This window comes from Pyxicephalus adspersus, chromosome 9, assembly GCF_032062135.1.
Source record: "Pyxicephalus adspersus chromosome 9, UCB_Pads_2.0, whole genome shotgun sequence".
In the NCBI taxonomy this organism is placed as follows: Eukaryota; Metazoa; Chordata; class Amphibia; order Anura; family Pyxicephalidae; genus Pyxicephalus; species Pyxicephalus adspersus.
Genome location: NC_092866.1, coordinates 4,608,231 through 4,634,764, shown reverse-complemented (window position 1 = coordinate 4,634,764; position 26,534 = coordinate 4,608,231). Strand labels below are relative to the sequence as shown.

General features: G+C 42.8%; 1 protein-coding gene and 1 long non-coding RNA gene across 2 annotated transcripts in view; one reads left to right on the top strand and one right to left on the bottom strand.

Annotated features, from left to right (window-relative positions):
• LOC140338207 (uncharacterized) overlaps positions 1–2,810 on the top strand; it is a 4,378-nt gene extending 1,568 nt beyond the window's left edge. Inside the window, exon 2 of the long non-coding RNA XR_011922209.1 lies at positions 2,546–2,810. This is a non-coding gene — a long non-coding RNA (uncharacterized lncRNA). The remainder of the gene's footprint in view (positions 1–2,545) is intronic.
• A 1-nt stretch (position 2,811) lies between these two features.
• On the bottom strand, positions 2,812–17,683 carry SHCBP1 (SHC binding and spindle associated 1). Its single transcript, XM_072422314.1, has 13 exons — positions 17,556–17,683; positions 15,064–15,228; positions 14,728–14,843; positions 14,390–14,598; positions 14,040–14,132; positions 12,711–12,944; positions 12,386–12,563; positions 12,135–12,255; positions 10,349–10,480; positions 9,584–9,702; positions 9,370–9,456; positions 8,104–8,236; positions 2,812–7,055 (listed from the first exon to the last, which is right to left on the bottom strand). Exons 1-13 carry the CDS (start codon positions 17,641–17,643, stop codon positions 6,646–6,648), a joined length of 2,085 nt encoding a protein of 694 aa, XP_072278415.1. The 5' UTR covers positions 17,644–17,683; the 3' UTR covers positions 2,812–6,645.
• Between the last annotated feature and the right edge of the window lie 8,851 nt (positions 17,684–26,534).

Sequence of the window (26,534 nt, the reverse complement as noted above, 5' to 3'; positions counted from 1 at the left end):
CAATGTCTGCAGTCTCTGACCGTCTCCTGTACAATGTCTGCAGTCTCTGACCGTCTCCTGTACAATGTCTGCAGTCTCTGAGCGTCTCCTGAACCCAGGCCTGCAAGTTACTCTGGAGTTTTCATGCGTTTTGATGGCAGCTCTGCAGCCTCTTGTTCTAGGACCCTCTGCTAGGTAACCTCTTCCCCCACACCCCTGTATTCTTTATAAACCAATTCAGGGCCTTTTATAAAATAAAGATTGCAGCAGCCATAGGATCTTTGCACAGACAAATGTCAGGATATAATTTGGCAGAGCAGGAGTTTGGTTGAGTCCCCGAAATCAGTTTAAATGAAAGATTTTCCTGATTGGCTGGATCATTTCTTCAATTCGGGGCGAGATTTATTTTCAGTTTAGGTTTACAAGCGGCCCTGGTCCAATACATCTGTTTACATAGCACTCAATATCACATTTAAATTTCTGTACGTTGCAGGAAAAGTTAATCCTCCCCCCCCCATTGCACCCCTGCAGATCCATTGCTGGGAGCGACAAATGGCAGCTCACCATCCTGCACCCTCCAATCACAGCTCAGAGCACCTTTACCTGCACACCTGGTCATTTCTCTTATTGTATGCTGCCATCTGCTGGCCAAAGTGCAAATGACACACAAAGTTCATGTGATAGAATCTCAGGTTTTATCCTTCTGTGTTCCCCAAAAAATCCAAATACACCAAATGTCAAAAATCCACAAGCTTTTGTATGTGTTAAAAATCTTTGCCAGAAAGCAGCTGGTTGACTATGTTGAGATCCCATAAAAACTCACATGTCCATACAGCAGCTACTTACCTGAGCACCTGTCAGTGGTGCAGAAGGGACCGCCCACAACTAGGTAACAATAAAAGACCGGTGATGCCGCCACCACACCAGCAGAAAAACTTTGACCTTTCTTTGGCTTCTATACTTTGAGTCAATAAAAGTAAAGAGGTCAGAGAAAAGTCAGACTCCTCATTTGCATATTTAATCCAAGCTCCTCCCCAGAATACTGAATACAGAAGGGATAATTAAGGGTTGTGAGATGTTTTTAAAGGTACAGTGGGCATTAAAAGGCCCCATTTGGGGAAATTTGTATACATTTTGAAGGATATGTCAATTTCCTCAAGCCTGTGAATGGACAGTGAAAGGAGAAGCAGAAGACTGATGAGCTCATCTCTCTACATGTGTCATGTATTCCTAGAGATTGCAGGGCAGACCAAATTCAACAAGAAACTGCAAATGGGTAAGAAACAATTGGTTTTCTTTTTATTCTTCCTTACCTGGTCACCCCAAGTGGGGGAAAAAAGGGGGTAAGGTAAGTCCACCCCCATGGTTAGGAGGTGAGGGGGGCAGATGGACAGTACATGTGGCCCCTGCATCACATGACAAGGCTTCAAATTGGAACCTTTTATCCTTCACTTCCACACGACTGCCATGGCACTGCTCACGTGACCAGCTACGACACCAGCCATTGGACGGCTTGAAATTTCGGCACAGAGCCAACAAAGGCAACTGTGACCCTTATACCTGAAGACAAGCCTTGAATGTAACTTTATTAGAAAACAATGACATTGATAGGTTTGGTTCTACAAAAACAAATCGTTATCCCTTCTCAGCCTCTGATTGGATGTGAAAGGAGAAGCAGCAGACTGATGAGCTCATCTCTCTGCTCTCCCCTCACATTAGCATCCTCCTGAGCACTGAAGTGCAACTGATTGACACTTTACATTTGGACTATTGGAACCGATATGGGAATCCATCTTTTAATATTGCAATGATGAAGCGAGCACATGCGTGAGCTAGCAAAATAATTCAGTATGGCTTCTGTAATTACAGTCCTTGAGCGGAGAAATCCCCGGCCCCTCTCCTGAGAGGTCACATAAAAGTGTAAATACGGCCTTGTTTTACACTGCCATCGATATTACGACTTCACTAATTGAATGTTAATGAAATCATTTCACTTAAAGCTGTCAGGGGGGGGGGGGGGGGGGATTTACATTCCTGCAGCCGACACTATGGAGGCAGGAAGAAAATAACTGTCTGGGAGTGAACCCCAGGAGAGAGGTAAAGATTGGGCAGCATGCTTCCATAATGATGCGATGAGACAAGCCGGGAAGGCATCAGGAGAAAAACAAAATCAGAATATCTATGTGTAAAAAAAAAAAGTAAATCAGCTTTTGCTGCAGCACTCAGCTTTACTCTAAAGTTGTCCTGCAGTACTTTCATTCTGCCACCAGATGTCATAAGACTTCCAGGTTGAATGACAGCCATTATCATTCAGTCTGCTTCTTCCAAGCCATGACTGTCATGGACCCGCCCCTAGCTTGTGATTGGATAGTAAACAATAAAGCAGCACAATATTAGTTCATCTGATACTCCACTTTCACCTCATAATATATGCTGTGTGCTGATTTTCTTTTCCACTCTGAGCTCTGCTGTACAGGGGGTATGAGAGGTTAGTATCAGGTCAATGTTTGGTACATTGTTTATACATTTTTTACTATTTTATTAATTGTCTTTTCAATCTTTCAAGGTTTTCACCTCCACTGCAGTATCGGTGAAGCCTGGTCTAAGACACACCCCCTATCTGCTCATTGGACAGCAGCAGGATGCTAATGACTTATCATTCCTCTCTGGCTTCCTTGCAGCAGATGTGAAGTATAGCAGAACTTGATTGGCTGCTGTGTATTGTGACCTGACTGTAACCAGCTGGCTACTGCAAAGTGCCGGGCGGTGCGCCCAGCTAAAAAGTTCTAGGGAGATCACTGGATTAAAAAAACAAAATTCAAGAAACCAGACTTCTGATGTTGGTACATTTATTTCCTAATTTTCCCATCTCATAGATATTGTGATACACAAATATATAAAACACACACAAAGTTGGAAGTTTTCATTGCAATCCCCTGACAGTCATTTAAAATGAGAGAAATACTGCGAGCATGTAGGACCTCCGTGATATAACCCCTCCCCCCATATCTCCATGTTATGAGCTAGGAGCGGATTTAGCACTGCAATGCACATTATCCTAAGCAATGGAATCCCGTTATAGTGTGATCAGATCATGTCAGACATCTTTAAATATTCAGGATTATTCCAGCCTGCAGGGAAAGGTCCATTCATAAGATTTTATTTATGGTAGATGAGTTATTGCTAGTTCTTTACTATGTGATCGGAAATCTCTGCATCTGGATGTCCCGCCCCCGTGGATCAATTTATTCAGGGGAGGAGCTTGTAAAAAATCTCCAAAGTAGAATCTGATACAGGAAAGAGCTGTCACTACTGACAACCTCAGGGCATTCAATGGAGCCAAGAGACCACACATAGAATCAAAATATCACCTTTAAAGCCGAACTAAACCCATATTACTCACCTGACCCTATTCCCTTACAAGGGGCACCATCTTCCTGTAGACCAGTGCTCCCCAACCTTCCCATCACCCCTGGCCCTCAACCCAACAACCAAGGACCGGCACCAATCAGACCCTGGGGTGAGTGACCACTGCCATCGTGATTGGCCGGGGTGACATAAATCCTACGCAGGAGTGTGAGAGTTCCTTTGCTCCTGGCACATGCAGGGGAAGCCGGGATTGCTGAGTGTCCTGTATTAAAGGCATGCACAGCTCAGATGTTTTGCCAGATACCCCGAGCAACCAGGCACATAGAAGGGAATATTCCAGAAGGCTCATTGCCGGCCCCTGGTCTGAGATTCTTAAAAAAAAAAAAAAAAAAAAGAACTTAACTTGCTCAGCTACAAAAGGCTGATAAACTTTCTGTGCTTTAAGCTACACACAGATGGCAGATTGCCATTTCTGGAAATGACCATTCTCACTCATTTACAGTGACAAAATGTAATGTACAGCGCTGAATAATATGTTGGCGCTATATAAATACTGTTTATTAATAATAATAATAATAAGAGCACTGTACAGCACCCTACTGCGTTCTCTGCCATAGGAAACAGAAGCCGCTGCCAGCAGTCAGTCATTTTAGTGATCTGGCAGATTGGATCATCAGGGAATAGCTGCAAGGTTCTCACCTGAGGTTGCAAACATGTCTCAGGTGATGAATATCCTGCGCCTGTACGAAGTTTAAAACCTCCTGATTTATTAAAGCTCTTCATGGCTGGAGGATGGAGGATACACGTCCATCAGTGAACCTGGGTGATCCAGCAAACCTGGAATGGATATGGTCTAAAATTGAAACCATTTGCTAACAAATAGCAAATGACTTGAAATCTATTCCAGGTTTGCTGGATCACCCAGCTTCACTGATGAAAGTGTATCCTCTCCAGCCTTGGAAAGCTTTAATAAATCAGGGCCTATGTGTGACGACTGAGCAGTCACCATTCTACATACACAACACTTTCATTAAACTTGCATTGAGCCAACTGAAGGACACCTGACATTGGCTGCCATGAACAACCACCTCCTGAAATGCCATCTGCGGAAAGTCAGCAATAACTCCAAACTACTTTTATGACGGGATTCCTGTATCTGACCTGAAAACTCAAATCAACCAAAAAGAATGGATGTTGTATACACCCCTATGCTGCTGCAGGACCACCCCTTGGAAACATCATCACTCCTGTGTTGTATTATTAGTATTTATATAGCGCCGACATATTACGCAGCACTGTACAAAGTCCATATTTATGTCACTAGCTGTCACTCAAAGAAGCTCACAATCTAATGTCCCTACTATAATCATTTATTTTTAATACAGTCTAAGGGCAATTTTGGGGAGAGCCAATTAATCTAACTGCATGTTTTTGGAATGTGAGAGGAAACTGAAGTACCTGGAGGAAACTGAAGTACCTGGAGGAAACCCACACAAACACAGGGAGAACCTGCAAACTCCATGCAGATAGTGCCCTGGCCGAGATTCGATCCTGGGACCCAGTGCTGCAAAAGTGTGCTAACCACTGAGCCATATTACAACACTTCCCAGCTTTTTATCTCCATTCATAAGAGATGGAAAGACAGATAACACAGTTCAATAATTTAGTTCAGTGCATAGGATGGGTCCACTAACTAGACTGAGGTATTCCCCGCACTTCCAGAAAATGTTCTGCAAAAACAAAGGCAGCCAGCATATCTAAGGTCTGGAAAGCTGCAAATTTATAACCATGGTGTTCTGGGGGTTAGATATACATTCAGCTCACACTTCTCTTCAATGGACATCTCAATGCTTTATATATAAGTTGTGGAGAGAAAATGTTGCATAAACTGGGCTTAAAATCCTGAGGTTTTCTATGGTTGTACTTTATACAATTTTTGGGGTTTTTCACTATTGCAATGATTGGATGTGGAAATGTTCTCCCTCTCCACATAATAAAAGGTTAAGTGATAAAACAAAAGTGTATTCATCCCCTCTCCCCTCCAATAAACTAACCTCACCCACTCTCCTCTGGCAGCTGCATTTGCTCTATTTGTCTACAGGAAGTGCTACAAGTCCTTATTGTGCATTACAGCCCCATAGACTTCTATGACCACAGCCTTAAAGAAACTTTTAAGACACGGGCATGTCGGGGCAGTATAGATTTGCACCTCAGGCTGTAAGCCAATAGAGCCATGGCTGTTGTTACGAGGTATGTAAATGTTGGGTGGAGCGGTGGGTCAGGTCAGGAGAAGGGCAGAGTAGATTGTGGGCGGTGGTTGCACACAGGTTAAATACCCTATGCGTTCTATTTGTAAATTATTCCCCCAGTCAATTCCTCTGAAATTCCCTGATGTATTTCTCTACTGGTCTCCTATTAAATCAATGACTCACTCTGCCACCTAATGGCCAATCGCAAAAAGCGCACAGATGTCACAATAGGAAATGAACAGGAAAGAAAAATTGAAAGGGGAATAATTTATAATTTGTTTTTAAGTGAGCTTATCCTTTAATTCATAATGAAACAAAATAAAAAAACACAAAAAGTGATGGAAACTACCTGCACAGCCTTCAGTACACTCAACAACCATTATTTTAACTGCTACAGATGTGCAAAGAAAGGGTGAACATGCCATTTGTGATCAAAATAATAAAAAAGATTCTCTAAAGTAAATCTCTGCAGTCCAATAGGTTTGCTGCACTGGATCCCAGGGTGCTGGAGAATGGAGTTGGTATGAGATCACTGCAAGGAAATACAGTGCAGCAATGGCACTGCTATTGGCTACCTGCAGAAAATGTTCAGCACGTTGAATTTCTGGCAGATCTACAGACAAAACATTAGGTAATATACATGTAATGTAGCCACAGACCCCCGTTCGAATCCATTCTCCACTTTCCATAATAAGGGGCGGCTCATTTTCCTTTTCCCAAAATGTGATTTTTCATTCATTAAATGATGCTACAACAAAAAAAGTAAACCATGGTGCAAACGTGATAGAAGCACACTTCAAAAACCCAAAAAATCTCCTTTCACAGCCTCTGCTGTACCCAGCTCAGACCTCAAATGTTAGACGGTACAAAATACAATATATACAAGAAGCCATTAGCAGCCCCCCTTCCCCCAATGTCATGATTATGGTGCAACAAGCGTCAGCGCAGCCATCTTATGTACATGTGCAATGATGAGCAATTAAATAAAATATGAAATATTAAAAATGAAGACGAGTTCTTGTTAGGAATCGTGTTTGCAAAGTGACGTTTAGAAAAGGAAGGTCCCAAAGCTGCCTTTACCGTTCCACTTAAACTGATTATTGGCAATGGAGACAAACATTTCCTGAGACAGGATTTGGCTGTCATCAGCCTTGGTGATTCCCAGGGCGCTCAGCCTCTTCTTGTAGATTATGGTCTTTCGTCTGGAGTTAGCGGTCAGTTCGGTGGCGATGGTCTGGTTGCCGTCAATCTCTTCAGGGGCGATGCAGTCATCATTTTCAGCTTGCAATGGGTTACACTCCCCTTCTATGCTACCGGCTAAAATGTCAATGGCTAGACGATTCCCAGAATCCTCAGCTGAACCCTCTGGTTGGTCAATATTATCTTGTGATGGCATCATGTCACCTGACTCTAAAGGGATCGTAGGTGAAGTCATCTTATTTCCCATCATGCCTTCATCTAGAGGAAGTTAAGATAGTTACATAGTTAGAAAAAAAGACATAAGTCCATCAAGTTTACCCACTAGGGAAATAAACATATCCCAGATATAAAACCCTATTCAGAGGAAGGCACAAAACCCATGGTTCAATTTGCTCCAACAGGCAAAAATGCTGGGGCATTTATTTCCTGAGGTACTCGTATGTTCTCTGGATCAGAAGTCTGTGGTGTCTTTACTCAGGATTTTCTGTGATTTTCACTTTCATCAATGAAGCTGTGCTTCATCACCCAGCTTCACTGATGAAAGTGTATCCTCTCCAGAATTAGAAAGCTTTAATAAATCAGACCTCATGTAGGAGCTTTGCTTCACTAGGGGCCAATTAACACTGCATAGGGCAGCTTTACATCAGCCAGTCACCGATCAACCACCTTCTATATCAGGGTTCCCCCAGAGTTTGCTGGGGGTTCCTTGAGAAGTTGGTGCCTTTCAGGTCAAGTAACACCAATGATCATTTTGGCTATCAGTAAGGGTGACATTCTTCCCAATGGCCAGCAATGTAAGAGGAATTCTTCCCACTGACCGCCACACTAATATACTGTGAGCTGTGGATATAGTAATTATAGTAGGGGGTCCCTGAAGACCTGAAAGTTATTTCAAGGGCTCCTAAATGTTAAAAAATGTTAAATGTTTGTAACATTGAAATAAATGAGAGCAGAGTTGCTCCCTTATATGTTGTAATTTAGCTTGACCTGGATATTGCTACACTACCCATTATGACCAGTGACCCATTAATATCCTTCTTTAATAAAGGACGCACAGGAAATGAATATATAACAATCCTGTCTTGTACTAAGCTGAAAAAACCCAGAACCCAGTGGTGCTTTTATGCCGAGTCTCCTTAGCGACCAAATTCCAACCACTGCCAGATACAAAATTAAAGGCGATATGCGATTGGCTGTTACAAAGTCTTTTCCCATTAACAAGTTAGTGACATTATTAAAAGTAGCACTGACCCAATTTCTTGGCCAATAAAGGAGAGATGCAAACAAAAGGAAAATAAAAAGTCACCTTTGTGATCTGTCCTCATTTTCTCCATTGTGGCGCTCGGCTTCACCAAAACCACAGCGTAGCCCTCGTTGTTGTGGATAACGTTGTGTTCCAGGATTATTTTGGGGAGATCATGAACCTCGTCAATAAAGTCCTGATATGAAAATTGAAGTAGAAAACTGAAATTTAAGGGGGCTGTGCATTACAATTAAAAAAATATTCATTTCATCTCAATGCAATTATAAAGATTTTTTAGGGCAGTTGAGGCGATACATGGTCTGCATTATCATTGCGGAGTGAATTTCAGAAACTTTAGATACCGATAGCCTTGGAATGCAAAGGCAAATGTAACTTTCCCTTATTGCCTCCAATTCCCTAAAACCTAAATTAACTGAAATAGTCAGTAACTGCGAACATATTGCAGAAGGAACAGGCAATGTCTCTTCTGCAATGTCTGGTCGCAATTTCTCAATTACATTCTGCATCTTCACCTGGTCATTCCCCTTCTGGGTTTGGGATCTTTAGCCATCTTGATTGGCCAGGCAGACATGATATAACTCCTGCGCATGTGTACAATGAGCTGCTACATTAAAGATTGGGAATAGACAGGTAAATTAATTTTATTGCAGGAGGAGTATCACCTGTGTCTCTCGCATTAAGGAACCTGCTTGTTTTAAAAAAGTGCAATCAAGAAGGTTGTTTATTGCAGAAAATACAGGAGATGTCCCTGTCTGCTGCTATCTTCACCCAATCTCCTTCCTGGAGTTGGGTCTTTGGCCATCTCCATTGGTCGGGTCAGGATGACGCAACTAGTTATTTTAGTTCTAGCATCTACAGGGGAACCTGGGATGTGCTAGGTGACCGGCTCAGCATGTTTTGACAAGAAAAATGGATGAGGATGAGCCTGGTTGCTCATTTTCAAAGCAGAACTTAAGTTTAAAATGTGAGATAGTCTGAGCTCTGTTCTGGTCAGAATATCTGTAATAGGTTCAATTAAAACAGAAATGCATTTGCGTAACCTTCAGCAACATGACACCTGTACAGACATCTTTACTGGTCTTGTTTTGGGTTCAGGTAGATGCTAAAAACTGTACACTGGGTTGAGTGATCTGCTGCAGAAGAGGCACACTTTTTTTTTAGAGGGTAAAGTTGCATTATATCCAACAGACTGCTGTTTGCAACTTAGCATCTAACACTCAAATCATTGGATGGCCTAAACCTCCTGGTCTGCTGATCAGGTGTAATGGGATGTCACTAATCTTTCTGCTTTTGTTCATCTCCACATACCTTGATCAGAATGCCATCTTTGCAATGGTGAATGCCATTATCTGTCAATGTGCAGTTACTTCCAGGATAGATCTCCAGACCGGCTCCCTAAAAGGACACGAGAAAGCGGAATGAAATCACTTAGCTTGATTGGTTGTTGTGATGAAAGCACTTACTGCTGCCATTCTGAATAAGTTTGCATGCAAACTGATGTAAAGATGAGAAGAAGCTTTACCTTTGCTCCATACAAGTCACAATACTGCATCACCAATTCAGCAGATTTCTTCACTGTAATGCCGGTGGTGTCACACTGAAAAACGCAATTCTCCAGCTCAGTTTTACCTCCAAGGACACCTGATAACAAGGTGGACACCAATAGGACATAATTTAGACATCAGATAATTAAGCAGCCATATTCACCAAGAACATTGAAATAAAGAGTCATCTCAAACCTATTGCAGTGAACCTTGCAGCTTGACCAATGGGTAAATGTGACACCAGTGTGATTAAAGCTAAACTCCAGGTCGACAGAAAATACACAAACCAATGATCTGGTATTATTAATGCTCTGTACCTTTGTTAAGATTATTAGAATACAATGTAATTTTTGTAATGCAAACACCAGAGCCCAAACTGGAGAAGGGGGAAGAAGCACAAGGGACAAAAGTTAAAGGGATATCAGTTTGGACAGATAAAGAAGATGCAGCAGCAACAGGCTGAGAGAGATACGGGTTCTGTAAGTTTTACTGAATTGCAGCAGATTAAAATCAGTTCCCCTTCCCTTCGAATGGGACTGTGCTGGGTGGCAGAGTTTCAATTATTACAACTGGTTAAACAGTGGCAATATTTTTAATTTGTATTTAGCTTAAAGTTCAACTTTAATGTTGTTTTCAAATATATAGAAAAAAAGAAGGGAAGAAGGGGTAACATCATCAATATATCCCCCCACCCCCCAGGCATGAGGGAAGCCTTTTCTACATGGTCTGCTATTAGCACTTACTGACAATTCCTTCCACTGCATTATGCTGGATCAGTTTCACTTTGGAGATTTTAACATTGGGGCCGCAGCATTCCACAAATTTGTCCCCTTTGCCTTTCTTCTCAATAACAATGTCATCGGGCATCCCATAACCTGAAAGTGAAAAAGAGGTGCTTGAATTTTTTTTTTTTTTAATGAGAAACTACAGAAACACAAATATATAAACAAACCCAATATACAATGCTTATACTTCTATTGTAAGTATAGAAAAACACTGGAAGATCTATTTGAGGTCTATAACAGACCTCGGCCATGAAATAATGCCTCCCCCATAAACTTTAGATAAGGAAAGAAGGGAAGCTCTGGGGCAAAACAAGACTAAGCAAAAGGAATTTGAAAACCTGGGCGCAAAACATGGATAAGCCAAACCATCAAAATCATTGACAGGTAAAGATATTGACATTGATTATTTGGTTACAATGGCACCTTTCATGAAGTGCAATATATTAGGCAGAAACAAACAACCTTTCCTATTAAAGTAGAATTTTAGTTGAAGAATACATTTTCTTAGGTATAGTGACAGTAATTTTACACAATGTATATTATATATAATATATAATACATATATAATATAATATATAATACATATATAATAGAGCAATATTACAATAGTACATTTATCACCGAGTGGCACTAGACAGAGGGTATCTTATTATCAAGTTATTTGGGACCTACTGCTATGCTCAAATGACGTGAAAAAGTCCATAGGTAAACATCCAAATAAAGGGATTACAGCCTTTTTATATAGATTTAACCCAACACATTTCACCAGAGAGCTTGGCTTCCACAGAGATAAGTAAGGGCTTGCAAAGTGTAAGATGTACAAGGATTTATAAAGGGAGATTACCACCCTCATTTTAATACACAGTAAGATAACTGTTTGTCACTATACCTAAGGCAGAAATACCCCTCTAGTTATCTTTATTCAATTCCACAATTAAGCCCCCGGAGGAGGTAAAATGCCTCAAGGGAAAGAATAATTTCCCTGCCACTGTTCAGTTTTGAAAGAGAGATTGGAAGTGACCTTTTAGGATCAGTATTACAAATTTACCTAGATAGCTGTTTCCAGTGATCTCCCCAGCCCCTTTTAGCTGGGCGCACCACCCGGCACTTTTCAGAACCCCTGAAAAACAACCGGGTGGTTAACTGATGAGTTAGGTCACAATAAAGGGGCTGCCACCTACCTACAATTTCTTCCCACCCAGCCTAAAATAATTTCTGTGTTGAACACTGGGGCTGTATGGCACTGCATGGATAATTCACAGCAAATATGAAACATCCAGGTGCAGAATCAGAACAAGAGAATAGGATTACAGGGCACCAGAATAGACACTTCCAGTGTAGTCTGATTTTTTTTGATGGTGTGCAGACGGAATCAGACAAGCTGTAAGCTGCATTTTGTACGTCCAGTTCCTGCACTGCTCTGTTCAGGCACCTAGATGGGTTTTTCTGGGGAAATTACTGGTTATAGTCATAGGAAAAAAAATAGAGCCATCATTCAGGAACAAGACTCATGACGGGGGCAGAGAAATGAGCAGTCAGGAAATGGCACATAAATGCCTTCCCATACACAAAGCTCAAATGCCTATTTTTGCACTCACTCTTGCTACTGTATATATGAAATGAAGCTCTGTGCAAGATAAACTCTTGCTATTATTCATGCGAGAAAGCCAAGAAAGGAGTGTTGCATCCTGGTTAAAGATCCCCACAATAAAACCCCCACACACAGAACTAAGCTTTAGATTACCTTCTATGTGCACTGAATCCGCAATGCAGATCTGGCTGTATATATAATAATGACCAGGACAGACCAGGACCAGATCACCATCATAGCAAACATTCACTGCCTCCAGGAGATCTTTATGGAACTGCAAGAAAGAAAGAAAAATTCACTTTCAAACACATAAATACATAAATCCAGTTGATCAACTTTTCCACTGCAGAAGAATTACAACTGAAATGGTTTAACATTTTTGCTTTGTGAAGGATAATAATAACCTGGATCTCCTGGCTTTGGTTGCAGGACTCCGGCTCAAGCCGTTCACTAGTAAGACACATCAAGGTCTCAATGGTCATGCTTGTGGACACAACATGAATGACTTTTTTTCCAGTGGGACGAGGACCCTTTTTCTTCATGCTGTACGTTCCAGGGCTCTTCTGACAACAAAACAAATACCTAAAACAGGAAAAAAAATTAAAAAAAAAAAGTTTAGCCTACAAAAAAAAAACTGTAAGTTGGGTTTAATGTGGCTGGGGTTAAGTCAACCAGTTTATGGACCAATGGGTCAGTTCAACTATATCTCCTACTAAGACGGTGCAGTACCTCAGCAGAGGGTTCTCAATCATTTTCAGTTTTCTTTTCAGGCTCTCCATCTCGCCATCCATCTTCATCCCCTCCACCATGGACACATTGTCTAGTTCAGTGTCAGAGTCACTGTTGGATAACACGTTTCGGAGGTTGTTGAACTGAGTGTAGACCTCCATGCAGCGTGTCAGAATGGAATGATATTCTGATACCAGCTCTGAGGGTATGCGCTCTTCCAGAATATCATAATGCCTGCAAGAAAAAAATGTGAGAGTATTAAATACCATTCTGAAGGACAGATGTGTTGAGACCCCCCCCCCCCCATCCCCCAGCAAAAAGTTTATGGTCAGTCTTTGTAATTAAAGCCAATGAAAGGAGAGAATAACTGGTAAGCTAAAATTCCAGGCTAGACAAATATTGATGTGATCTCCTCCTCAATATTGGCTGTAAAACCAATAGCAGGTTGTTTTTAGGCAACAGACAAAACATCAATGACTAGGCATTAGGCAAGAAGGCAGAGACCAAGAATGTGTCAAGCCTTCTCTGGACAGCTGCAAACTTATGCTGGGTGATGCACCAGATAAAAGAGCCTGGGGCAAAACATTACATTATCTAAAGTGCCATCTGAATTCTTACCTAATTCTAGGTGTATTTGCGTATATCTCCTAGAGATTTATTATTATTATTTTTACACAGTACTTAGAAAGTGTCAACACATTACGCAGCACTTTTCAGACATTTCACTAACTGTCCCTCAAATGAGTTCACAATCTAATGTCCCTACTATAATTATGTCATTACCACAATCAATGTGTGGGGAAGCCAAATAACCTAACTGCATGTTTTTGTAAAGTGGGAGGCAACCACAGTACCTGGAGAAAACCCACACAAACATGGCGAGAACCTGCAAACTCCATGCGGATAGTGTCCTGGCCAAGATTCGAACCTAAGCACTACACTAGTACCTAGCACTGCAAAGGCTAGAGTGCTAACCACTGAGCCACGGAGCTGCCATTAGGGATGTGAGGAAACCAGAATGAAATGTCTGCACTTTGTGAAGTACCCTATAAGACTAGTCACCAATGTTCTCTCTTTGTGCAGTGACTGCTCTTGTATGTTTCTCCCCTTAGGACTTGTTGGATCCCATCCACAGCTTTGCTTCCTGCTCAGCACATGTGATGACACTTGGCGCCTCTAAAGTAGATTTATATATGTTTTTGACTATTGAGGAACGCTTATATGAAAGTCTTGTTTGCTTGGAGTTCAGCTTTAAGCTACCCCCCCCCCCCCACCCCTCAAATATCTCTTAGTTATTCCTCTAACTTCAACCTCTCACACAGCTCTTACAGGCGTAATCTTGGCTCGGCACATCTTGTAAAATAATCAAAATAATCCTCCTCTTCTTCATCCCAGGGACGCCAGATGTGTTGGAAGAAGAACCTGAAAGAGGGAAATTAAAGTTCAAGCATGTTCTAGGTCCATGGCTTCCTTCCAAAGCACAGTCCTTAATGGTAAAACCTAGGAGGCAGTAGAAAAGGGGTCACATGGCCTGCAACAATTGATAAAAGACCACGTGATCCTTTCCCTGTCTCCCTTAAATGGCCAAAAAGTGAACAAATAACAGAGTGCTGCCACAAGTCAACACAAAAGATCTCCTGTATCTGTATGAGATGCTGAACCCTCAGTGTTATACTAACCTGACATGTTCAATAGACATAGCAGTTTGGTCAAACTCTCCTGAATCATCAAAGACCACATAGAGCTCCTGTAGAGGAACCCTCTGCTCCTTAACCTCCAGCAGGTCCCGGATGCTCTGCTCAGTGACACACTGCATGCGATATTCACATGTAAAAGGCTCCCATGGATGGACAACGGCTTTCAGACTGGAGTAAGACACATCTGACACCTGTGAAAAGGAAAAATATATATTTAGGTTACACTGAATCTGGCCAACCACTTACATCATTTCTGGCTTATTGGGTTCTTCACATTATAAAATGATTAGCTTACCAGACACAATATATATATTGATTACCTCTACGAGAACTTCAAAGATGTCTGTCCGCCAAACAGCCTTCCAGCCAGAGGGTTCCAGAGCCTTTTCTAGGTATTCCGATATAAACTCCATCACTTCAGAGGGTTTGGCATCTCCTGTGAAAAGTTCCAAAAGACGAGAAATTAAAGTGAGAGATATCAAATCCTATAAAGGTTTAAAACTTTTTTTGACTCTGATATTGTATTAAAAAGTTTTTAATGCCGCCCTGCTCAGAGGAGATGTCCCCATGACTCCTTGTTCTCTGTGCAGAAGAGAGGGGGGGGTTTAATAAAGTAAATGAATGGAAGGAAGGAAACCAAGGATCTCTGTACTTACCCAGCAGATAATCCTTGTAAGCCTCAAACCTCTCATAGAAGAGGAGATTGCTGGTCTGGAATAAGTCTGGGAACTGAACATTTCCTGCTAAAATACGGCATGGCGACATCCGGCCCAGTTTTTTGTGACTGCCGTAGTCACTGTCCTCATCTTCTGGGAACAAGACTAGAGGTAAGAAAGAAAAGTCATAAATTACTTCCTGGTATATGCCAATTGATCTAATTTATGATTGATGACCATTTTCTCTTTTTACATTCTTTTGGGTACATTTCAGAATACAAGCCCAGCTATTTTGATTGCTTCCCAGGAGCTAATTAAATGCATCCCATAGGTGTATAAATGTGCCTCTTCTTCCAATGTATACCACTCCTTATAAACTCTATATATGCGTATACAACCCCCCATACCATGTGTTGTTACTTGGAGTAATAAGCATGGCAAAACTCCATAGTACATTCATGTTTTTGACAAGTACACCATCTACCTAACACAAGAGGTTCAACTAGCAATGAGCATCACCTAGGTAGGTGGTGGCCCATCTATTGGGACCCACTTTCAATAACTTTCAAAAAACAACTGGGTGGTTACTGAAAGGAGCCAGGTGGTGCACCCAGCTAAACGAGGCTGGGGAGAACACTGACTTACCTTTCATTCCAGCAATATTAAATGTGTTTTCCCCGGCCCCTTTTAGCTGGGTGCACCACCCAGCACTTTTCAGTAACCAAACAGAATTATTAGTAGGGGTAGTTGTAGGTTTATGTGCATTAAGGAGAGGACACACGGGAAGGGGGGTGATTTTGTTGCAAAAGCTGTGAGTTGTACAGAGAATGTTGCTGAATCTGATCGATTTGTGAGCATTTCACCAGACGGGCTGCTGGAAATAAAACAACGGCTGCTTTAACGACAAAGACGCAATTTTAAAAAGTTCAAAATTCCTATAATTTGTCAGCAGCCAATCAGAGCAGCTTATGTGTGAACTGCACATAAATCTAAAACTCTGTGATGTCCCCAGGCTTCAAACCGATTAGGACATTCTGTGCATTCTATAGGAGGAGATTACAGATCCCTGGAGGCTCAGCTGTCACAGGTGAGACAAAAGTATGAAAGATTTGCACACACAGCTAAGTGTCCATTCCCACAGCACAGAGATCTGCAGCCAATCAAATGCCTGGGTTTCGGAATACATTTTTTTTTTTGGTCCTGGATAGAATGCGAGGTGGTAAGAACCCCAGTGCCCAACCTGTGGCCCTTCAATATTGGCAATGTGGCCTAGGCATCCCAGCAGTCCATAACGTGTGCATTGATTTAAACAGAGACCTTTAATAGACACAATCTCATGTAACATGTCCCCTATTCTGAGTTCTCTCTAAGACATTTATTTACAAATTTTCACAAAAATGAGCGGGGGGCAACACGTGACAATAGGAACCCTGTTGCCATAGGAACCCAGTAGCCCTCCATAATTCTTTTGCATTTTTCCCCATTTTTCTAGCGCCATCGTATTACTGCTAATCTTTGATCGTCTCCTATGGACTTCAATTAGGAGCTGCAAGAGGACCGCTCATATCAATACCTCGCTCTGTACTTATGTCAGCTCATTCCTAAAGCCGGAGCGTACAAGAGAACCAAGGTAAATCCCCTCACAATATAATACAAGGACAATGCTGTCCTATAAAGAGGCACCCCGGCTGCACTGAAAGGTGCAGATAGAAAGGGAGGGGATGTCTTTGGCCAATCTGCATGCCAAGCATAATGTAAAAGAATGGGCAATGATCTGCCAGCTGCATAGAATTCCATATTAGAATGTCCGGGATTTGTGGACTTTAAGCCAATTCAGAGGAAGCCAGCAGGGGTCTGGAGATTCCCAATAAACCACCCAAAAGGATTAAAGGCAGGTTTAATATAAATCAATGATCCGGTGAGACAGAAGGATTACAGGGGGGGGGTGATGGGGAGGTAGAAGGATCACAGGGGGCAGAACAATCCAGAGAGGGGCAGGTAGAGATTTTGTTGTGGGGTCTGCACTAGGGAACCCCTCCTCCTATTCCTATCCCGGTGACCCCTCATTGTGATTGAGAGAATAGAAAATATTGGGTTGTCACCAACATTGGAAGTGCCGGTGATGATCTTTACGGTGTCTGATTGGTGGGGGCACCCCGGCCCTGCGCTGTACCTGGTGACAGTCTGTCCACATTCCACAGCAGGTTGTCATGGTATGATATGGGGGTGTTTATAGCTCTATAATAGGACGGCCTGTATACAGCCTGTGATGTAGGGCCTGGCAATGACAGCTGACATGACAGGTCCTCTTTAACACCCAATAAGCTCCCTGATGTCCCCAGCTATACTGCGCCCCATTCTTTGGCGATCTCTCAGCCCCCCCACCCTCCTGGCCTGCAAAGGATGGATCCTGATAGGTTGTCATGGTTACTGTCCCCAGCTCAGTTTTGTCCCCCTTTTAGGTAACCAGCCGGCCTGTCAGTGCTCCTTACCTTGCTTTATGTCTGGACCGAGCTCCTCAGGGAGGCCGACCTCCTCCTCTCCCTCCTCCAGCAACCCCGCCATTCTTCTCTCCGACATTCCTGCCGCGGCTTGATTCAAAACTCCCCGCTTCACATCCGCCGCGCCCATTGGCTGACAGCCGGCTACAGAGGAGAGAACGAGCGGCTAGAGAGTATAGAGAAACATCGCCATGTATCTACCGCCATCTGCACGCTGGAGTAAAAACTGCAGGCTCTCATGCTAGCTATGGTTAGATGAGAGCGCTATCTATCGCCATCTATTGGAAGAAGGCGACACTGCACACTTCAAAGCTAGCTGTAATAGAGGCATCTTCCACTATGCCCTGCTGTGGGTGCTTTATCACCACCTGTCGGACAAAGGCGATACTGCAGCCTTAATTTATATTTGCCCCTTTTCCAGCACAAACTGCACAAATAAAGCTTTTTTTTTTCCAGTGAGATCTGAGATGTTTGCAAACATCACATGGATCAAATTAAAATATGTATCATAAAGCTTGAATTGAATTTCTTAATTGATCTGAATTGATTTGTATATCAAGATAAATTGTAAGATAGAGGGGAATGGAATTGCTTCTGTAGGCTGAATGTTCTGATCATGCTCTGTAATGGAGTCTGAGGGTCTAATTGAATCAATAGGATCATTGCATTGATGTCTAGGATGTGTCACAGAGGATTAACCCCTTGGTATGTTGGGAGGACAGCTGTTTTTTTTAGTGAATGCTGGTCCTGGTGCAGTGTTCACATATGTCTGACACAGATCAGCCCCAACCTCTCATTTTATGACTTGCTACAAAGATGCAATGCTGCATTCTAAATCATCATAGAGTGGAAATGTAACTAATTTGCAATAATTATTTCATACATAAAAGTTACTGACAGGTCCACTTTAAAAAGGAAATGATAAATATGAGGATTTAAAAACAAATCTATTTAGATCTCAGGTTCCTGGATTTGGTGTGTCAGCCTTATAAATGGACCTGAAACTATGAAGAGTGAAGTACCAGTAAATCGCCACTAGATGGCAGTGTGTGACCACTTTCCTGCAACTTTTGATTGGAGACCCAAAAACTAAAAAAGGAATAAAATAGAATAAAATAAAAAGTACAGGAGATGTGATGGCTGTCATGGCCTCCCAATAAAATGCTGTTTGTCGGATTTTAAAACTTACACATATTTCCAACGTGAGAATGTTGGGTGAAAGCTGGGTGAATTTCATTTAGTAGGGGCTGCAGGACCTTCATCAGAAATTTTGTGAAATGTGTCGGATGAATCTGGTGGCAGTTAATGTGTAAAAATGTTACCTGCACCTTAATAAATTAGGAGATGTGATATAACCTGCGCCATCGCAATATTTCACCCAATTACCGGATCCAGTGACTCCCCACCTGCAGCATTGTGACCCCTCCATGGCAGAAATCAGAATCTTGTCACCATTATTTAATACCTGTCCCTGCAGTGAGCAGACGCAGCGGCTGCAGCGCGGCTAAGTGACGGCCTGACAAATCGCAAGGTAACGAGCTGTGACAACGAGGAGGCCCGGGGCCGTAATTGGTTTTCGCCTTCACAAATTCTAATGTGTTTGTATAAAATGGAAGAATTTGGGGCAAATATTATTTGATATTTGATTTCATCAACGCATGCGATTAATGCGACATCGCTAAATGCATTTTTAGCATGTGAACATTTCTGGATATTATGTCACATTCGGAGTTGGAGAAGCGTTTGCTGTTCCATATTTGAATCATGAAAGGGTAAGCAGATGAGAAATGGGGGAGGGGGTAAGTTTTTGGGTGTTGGGGAGTCAGGATTACTTTTATACAAATTTCAGCAATAGGCACTGCAAAGGTTAAATGCTTGTTTCTGATTGGGCGGCTGGCGCTCTCCTCTGCACTGGGTTGTGGGCGGAGTTATTGGCTTTCCTGCTTTTGGTTCTCCATTGGTGAGGATGGAGCCTGCAGGAGGGTAGGAGGAAAGTAAAAAAGTGAAAGGTGGATTTTACTTTTTATTCATTCTCCTTGGCCAAAATGAACTCTGACCCCACTTGAGATGCCACATGAAGCCCATTGGAAATGAAGGGGGCAGTAGTGAGCGCATTGGTACCACCTGCCAACACATATTGCAATGCTGATGCATTGGGATTTAGGGGCCGTTGGGGCTGCCAGGCAGCTGGCAAGGTATTGACCACTGGGAACTGCCTGGGATTGCCAATTGGTTGGCAAAAATTAAAGGGGCTTTCCCAGCATTCAACCCCTGACAACCAGCATTCAGAAAGCCTTGGCATTGCTACCAATAGAACCATGAATTTGGTGAGAGGAGAACACCCAAAGTTTGCCGCATACTCATGTCATAGCAAACTTGAGCTTCATCCCCAATTACTATAATATAGTGATCACATTACTTTTATTTACTGCAGGAACCTGCTGCTGGGTGAAAAGGCTGACTCTCTGTTTATAAAGTACAAGAGCCACTGGTTTGTTTTGGGGAATTCCATTAGGGGGCGCTCTGTTATTCAGGAACTGACCAGAATTTAGTTGCTTGCAGCGTTCCTGAGTGTCTGGCGCATGTTTTACCCCTGCCACCTGAGCCCCCCCCCTACATTCCATGCAATAAATCTCCCACACACAAATGGCTGTTTTCGCTGAATTCTCGGCCAGTTACAATTACACTCTACGCTATTCAGACTCGGACAAAAAGCCTGGATGAAAATTACCGCTTCTCCATTTCTGCCCGCCAGCTTCTTCCGCCGATGAATAAAGCCGCATGTGATTACTGCGATTGATAAATGAAGATTGCAGGGGCCCCGAGCCGGGAAAAATGCTTACATTAGCATGAGAAGAAGTTCCAGAATGGCGCAGATTAGGGGGGCGCAGAATGCGGTTTATTTAAAGGGTCGGTGAAAGTCGGGGAATGGGCTCACTAGGCTATGGCATGTGGATCGCATTTAAAGGCCAAAACCACAATGGGCGCTACATATACTAAGCCCCCCACCACCTCCCAAAACCATCACCATGTTGCATGCATTGCTGTGCCATTTGTGTCCGTTCTGGGACACTCGCCCCAATGCCACGCACATTCAGCACTGCTCGTGGTACCGCATGGCAAGATAAAGGCCATGTTCGGACCTGCAGTGGGATCAAGCAATTCCCTGCGCCCACTCCTGGTTGGCACCTTGCCAGCTGCTCAGCCACTTGCAGCACAGCCCTGGTTCCGAAAGAACCCAAACATGCACATTTAACTGCAGTTGCCCCCATTTTTCATCCAATAGGCTGTCACAGGCTGATGCCAGGTGTTGGCTATGTTCAGATTTGTGGTGAGGTTGCGGTGTGGTTCCTGATTCCTCATGCCGGTGAACTGCTGCTTCAGAAGAGGCGCTGCAAGCAGATTCTCCCAGTGGCAGCCCCATGTAGAATGAATGGGAGCGGCGGTGACAGCACTGCTCCCTGCCACCAAGTATCAAATATGCAGGCGCTGGTTCTGTAAGTACCATGGGCCGAGCGCTTGGCAAGGTGCCATTCAGGAGGTCTGAACCTGCTGGAAGCAGCAGCTCACTGGCATAAGGAAGCATTAACTACACTGCAACCCCACCACCAGTCTAAAAATAACCTGCGTCAAGCATTGGTGTGCTGCAGCGCTATTCTGAATGGAATGCCAACTCACCCAATCCATCGCATCACATGCCCCGTGCTTGCAGTGAGAATGTATTATACAATTTAACCAATGCATGGGCAGTTTCAGTGTGTTGCAAAAGTTGAACTACTAATTGCAAGCTCAGCCCATGAGGAAATCAGTGAGCCATCGTTATTGGAGGCAATGACAGGTGGGTGGAGCTTAGAGAATAATCATAAAATAAATGCCCAAAAAGAGTGAAAATATAAAAGTAGGCTTTGTTGTAATACTTATATACCACAGTAAGTCCCTTTCATCCCTAGAGGCTGCTAGTCGTCTTGGTTCAATGATGGCCAGTGACACTTACCCACTTTCTCTGAGCCTAGGCTGGTATGGACCCACCCCCGAGGGGAAGGTAAGTTATTAGAGGTGATGACAGTTGGGTGGACCTTAATGCAAAATTCTACAAAGAAATTGTCCATAAAGCGTAACAATAATCAAAAAAATATTTGCTGCCTATTTGTTGTGTTCACAGGTATTTTCCTTTTTCTTTTACAGCTGCATGCTGATTGGCTGTAATTGCTCCTGTGTTGTTCATTAAGTGTCAATTAGTAGGTGACAACCCTCTCCCTGATTAGCATCTCCAACAAGCATTCATGAAATTGGATTTAATTGCCTCGCGGTAGGTTGCCCAAGCAGCGGGATCACCTAAGACCTGACGTTCTGATGAAGTGGAGTTTTTTTAATGTATCTGAAAACATCTAGATTTCTTCAAATCTGAAATCTAATAATGATTGCTTAAAGTGGACCTGTCATTATTTATATATGTGATTATACCTGTGGTATTTAGTACATAAATATTCAGTGTACACATGATCCATTTCTGATATCTCCGGCACATATCCACCAATCAGATCACAGCTTCTGCCTGCGGAGACAAACCCCCTAGGGTCTTTTTAGTGTCACGTGTCACCGCCCATCAATGTGTATTTCATTGAGGTGACTCATTTGTTCCATCTACCTAGCTTTGATAGTCCAGATAACTATCATTACTCAGCATGCATTGTTTAGGAGGTGATGGTATATGGCGGTGATATAAACTGCCTCCAGGATAGATGTTCAACATTATGATTTTAAAGAGAACCTGTGCAGTCTGCCTGTGTTGGTCTCTTATTGTCCCCAGCATTTTCTCTGTTTTTTACCCCTAACACACTTCCTGTAGTAGGGTGACAACCCTAATCTTTCTTAGATATAGAATAGAGAGCGTTGTCACCCTATGTGGACAAATAAAAAGCAATATTTTACACATTTTTCTAAGCTATGCTTTGCTTGTTTCTCTGTGAAGTCAAAGGATGAATCACTAAAGCTTTATATGTTCTGGAACTTTCCACTTCGCAGACATCTCTTTGCTGTATATGAAATGTTCTGTGTACTCATTATCAGGCCCTTGTAAACAAGGAATGCATCAGGAGCGATGGAGGAGCGGGCTGTGGTCTGTAGCATCAATTCATATTTATATTCATATCTGTGCCAGAGAATAGCTGTGGAGGGAGAAACAGCAGATGATGCGTGGGAAAGAGAACCTGTTCATCAAAATTAGAGGGGGGGGGTGGTATTTTTATATTCCTTTATATGAGTAACCCTGTCCACCGAAATCTGGGAAATGCTCAGGCCTGACCTCAATACATAATGACACATTAAGGTGAATTTATCAGCAATTTGCAAATTAAGTCTCACCCTATGATGCCCCCATTACCTTAAATAACCCCCAAATGTCCTCTGTGCTCCCCTCTGGAACTAAATAACAAAGGGTGTAGCTTACAAACCTAAGTTCCTTTCACCACTACAAGCTGCTTGTCATCTTGATTGACATTTAACTCATTTTCTTTGAGGTTAGGCTGTCATGGACCCGCCCCTGAGGGGAAGATTGTCTATTGTTATTGGTTGGCATGACAGATGGGTGAGGCTTAGAGTAAAATTCTCATAGGAAAATGCCTAAGAGTAAACATTTTTTTAAAAAGTAAGGCCCTTTCATCACTAGAGACTTCTGGTCATCTTGGTTGATTGACAGCCAGGAACACATACCCAGTTACTCTGAGCCCAGGAGGTCATAAACCCGCCCCTGAGGTGAATGTAGTCTATTGTTATTGGTGGGCAGCACGGTGGCTCAGGGGTTAGCACTCCAGCCTTTGCAGCGCTAGGTCCCAGGTTCGATCCCCAGCCAGGACATTATCTGCATGGAGTTTGCAGATTCTCCCCGTGTCTGCATGGGTTTCCTCCCACATCCCAAAAACATGCAGTTAGGTTAATTGGCTTCTCCCTAACAATTGACCTTAAACTACATTAATCACATATGGCTATGGTAGGGACATTAGATTGTGAGCTCCTTTGAGGGGCAGTTAGTGACACGACTATGGACTTTGTACAGCGCTGTGTAATATGATGGTGCTATATAAATACTGTATAATAATAATAATGGACATGACACATAGGCGAGGCTTAGAGCAAACTAAATAAAAATGTTTACAAAGAACATTTTGCTGCTATGCCCACTCACTGCAATTTTGAATTAATGACAGCCAGTAAAATTCAACCCAGTTACTCTGAGATGAGGCAGAAATGGACCCGCCCCAGAGGGGAACGTAGTATTGTTATTGGTTGGCATGAGGGGTAGGTGAGGCTTAGAGCAAAATTAAATTGCATAGGAAGAGTTAAACAGAAGTGTAGGCTTTGCTGCTATGCTAACTCGCTGCAGTAATACCCTTTCATCACTAGAGGCTTCGGGTCTACTTGATTAAATTAGCCTTGGCTGTTATGGGCCCGCCCCCGAGGGGAACATCACCAAATCAACCCGTATTCCTGGGCTTAGTAGGGGTTCGCACATCAATTTATGGAAGTCAGTCCAAGAAGAAGTGCCCCCCCCCCACTACATATGTATTTTTATTTTTTTAAGCATTAGGGGGACTTTGTGGGACTTTGTAAGGGCACAGGGAGCAAAGCAATTCAGGGAAACCCCTAAAAAGAAGACACAAAGAGGGGGGTCTGCTGGTTCCCAAAGGCATTACATAGAACCATGAGGGCTTTTTGTAACAATGAATACTGTAAATTCTATACATTTTAACCCACTTCCTGTCCCAATGACCAAACAGGAAGTAAAAGAAAATGTTTCCAAAAGGTGACACGGACCAGCAATAAGACTTTCATGGACAGAGGTTTAAGCTAAAGTTCTGCTTCCAGCTTGCTGTTTAGTTAAGCACAATTTCTCTTCTTTTACAATAACATTAATTATTTCTCAAAGATTTTTTTTTTCCCCGGCCTGTCAATTTTTTTCCCCTGGTACTGACTGTAAACACTGAAAAATGTCACAAGGTCATTAAATAGACATTGCCACTCCTGGGGCCTCCAAACCGGCTCTTGAGAGTACAATCAATTCCTCCCATTGACTTATTTTGCTTCCACGTAGCGTCCCATTCCGCGCTCTCGTTCTTATCTCATCCGCTTCAGTCATTTACTATTCAGGCCACTCGCAGCAGAGATTCATAGGATTTCGGAGTCTTTTTTTTCCCTCGCGTTTCAGAAATAATTGACAGGGAGGCAATGGAGAACGCTGTCTGTGATCCGGGTTTATTAGCTCAGCGCAGGCTGCAGGTTGTCACCGTCTGACAACTCCAATGTATCCAGGAAAAGCACAGAGAGTGACTACACAAAGACACCTGGGCCCTATGAAGCCACCAATTATCACTCCTTCCCCTATTACCTGGGTACTACAACCTTCATTTGTACCTTTGTGCTCCATTCTCCTTTTTATACTGAGCTTTGCTTTGTAGAAAAACAATCGGATCAAAAATTGTGCATTATCCTTCGATAATATTCATGATATCGGGCTAGGTCAACAACGTTCCTCCCATGTAGCTGCAGAAGAACCAATGCTGAATTTTGAATTTCAAAGATGTAAAATTGCTGGGTGGGTCATAGAAGCATCAACCAGAACTGTAGGGCATAGCCCAAAACACAAGTTCTGATGGAATTCCATCCCCAATTTTGGTGTTGCCAACAAGTGATGATACCATCTAGATCTGAGATCCTGGTTTGGTGGCCTCAAACCAGACACCTGGCCTGCTCAAACACTATAGATAGGCAGATAGATGTACATAGGTTTAATATATGGAACCCTGTTTCTGCGGTTATTGAAAAAACAATTCGGTCATAAATTGGGCCATTGGTTTGGATAACGCTCATGATATTGGTTTGAATAATGCTCATGATATTGATCAACATGGCGTTCTTCTCTTTGAGCTGCAGAGGAACCAACACAGAATCTTGCAAGTCAATGTATTCAACGAATTGCTAGATGGGTCACAGCATTCTGAAGCATCATTTAGAACGTCTTCTGGTGGACAGAGCCCCACAGATCAAGAAGTTTGGGTGGAATTCTGTCCCAGTGATGATTCCATCCAACGTGGCCTGCCTTAAAGAGTTGTGTGATACCATCTAGGCCTGGGCTCCATCATTGGTGGCCTAAAACCAGATACCTGGCTTGCTTTATCAAACACCATAGATAGGGAGGTAGACATACATAGGTTTTATTATATGGAACCCTGTTTTTGGGGCACTTTAATGAAAAAGACAACTGGGTCCAAAATTGGGCAATAGTCTTGGATAACATTCATGGCATTGGGCTAGGTAAACATGACATTCTTCTCCCTAACTCGCAGAGGAACCAACACAGAATCTTGCATTTCAGGGACATAAAATTGTAAGGTGGGAGCATTTAGAAGCATCTCCCAGAACATCATCTGGTGGGCATTGCCCCACAAACATTATGTTCAGATGAAATTCTGTTGCAGTGATGACTCCAGCCAACATGGCCTGCCTTGATGAGTTGGGTGATAACATCTAGGTCTAAGCTCTATCCTTGGTGGCCTCAAACCAGACACACAGTCGGCTCTATCAAACACCATAGATAGGCAGATAGATATACATAGGTTTAAAATATGGAACCCTGTTTCTGAGTGCTTTAATGAAAAAAAAACAGGGTCAAAAATTGGGCAATAGCCTTGGATAACATTCATAATATTGAGCTGGGTCAACATGGCGTTCCTCTTTCTTCAGACGAACACAGAATCTTGAAATTCAAAGTCATAGAATTGCTAGGTGGGACACAGGATTCCAAAGCATCATTTAGAACGTCTTCTGGTGGACAGAGCCCCACAGAGCAAGAAGTTTGGGTGGAATTCTGTCCCAGTGATGATTCCACCCAACATGGCCTACCTTAAAGGGTTGGGTGATAACATCTAGGTCTAAGCTCCATCCTTGGTGGCCTCAAACCAGACACATGACTTG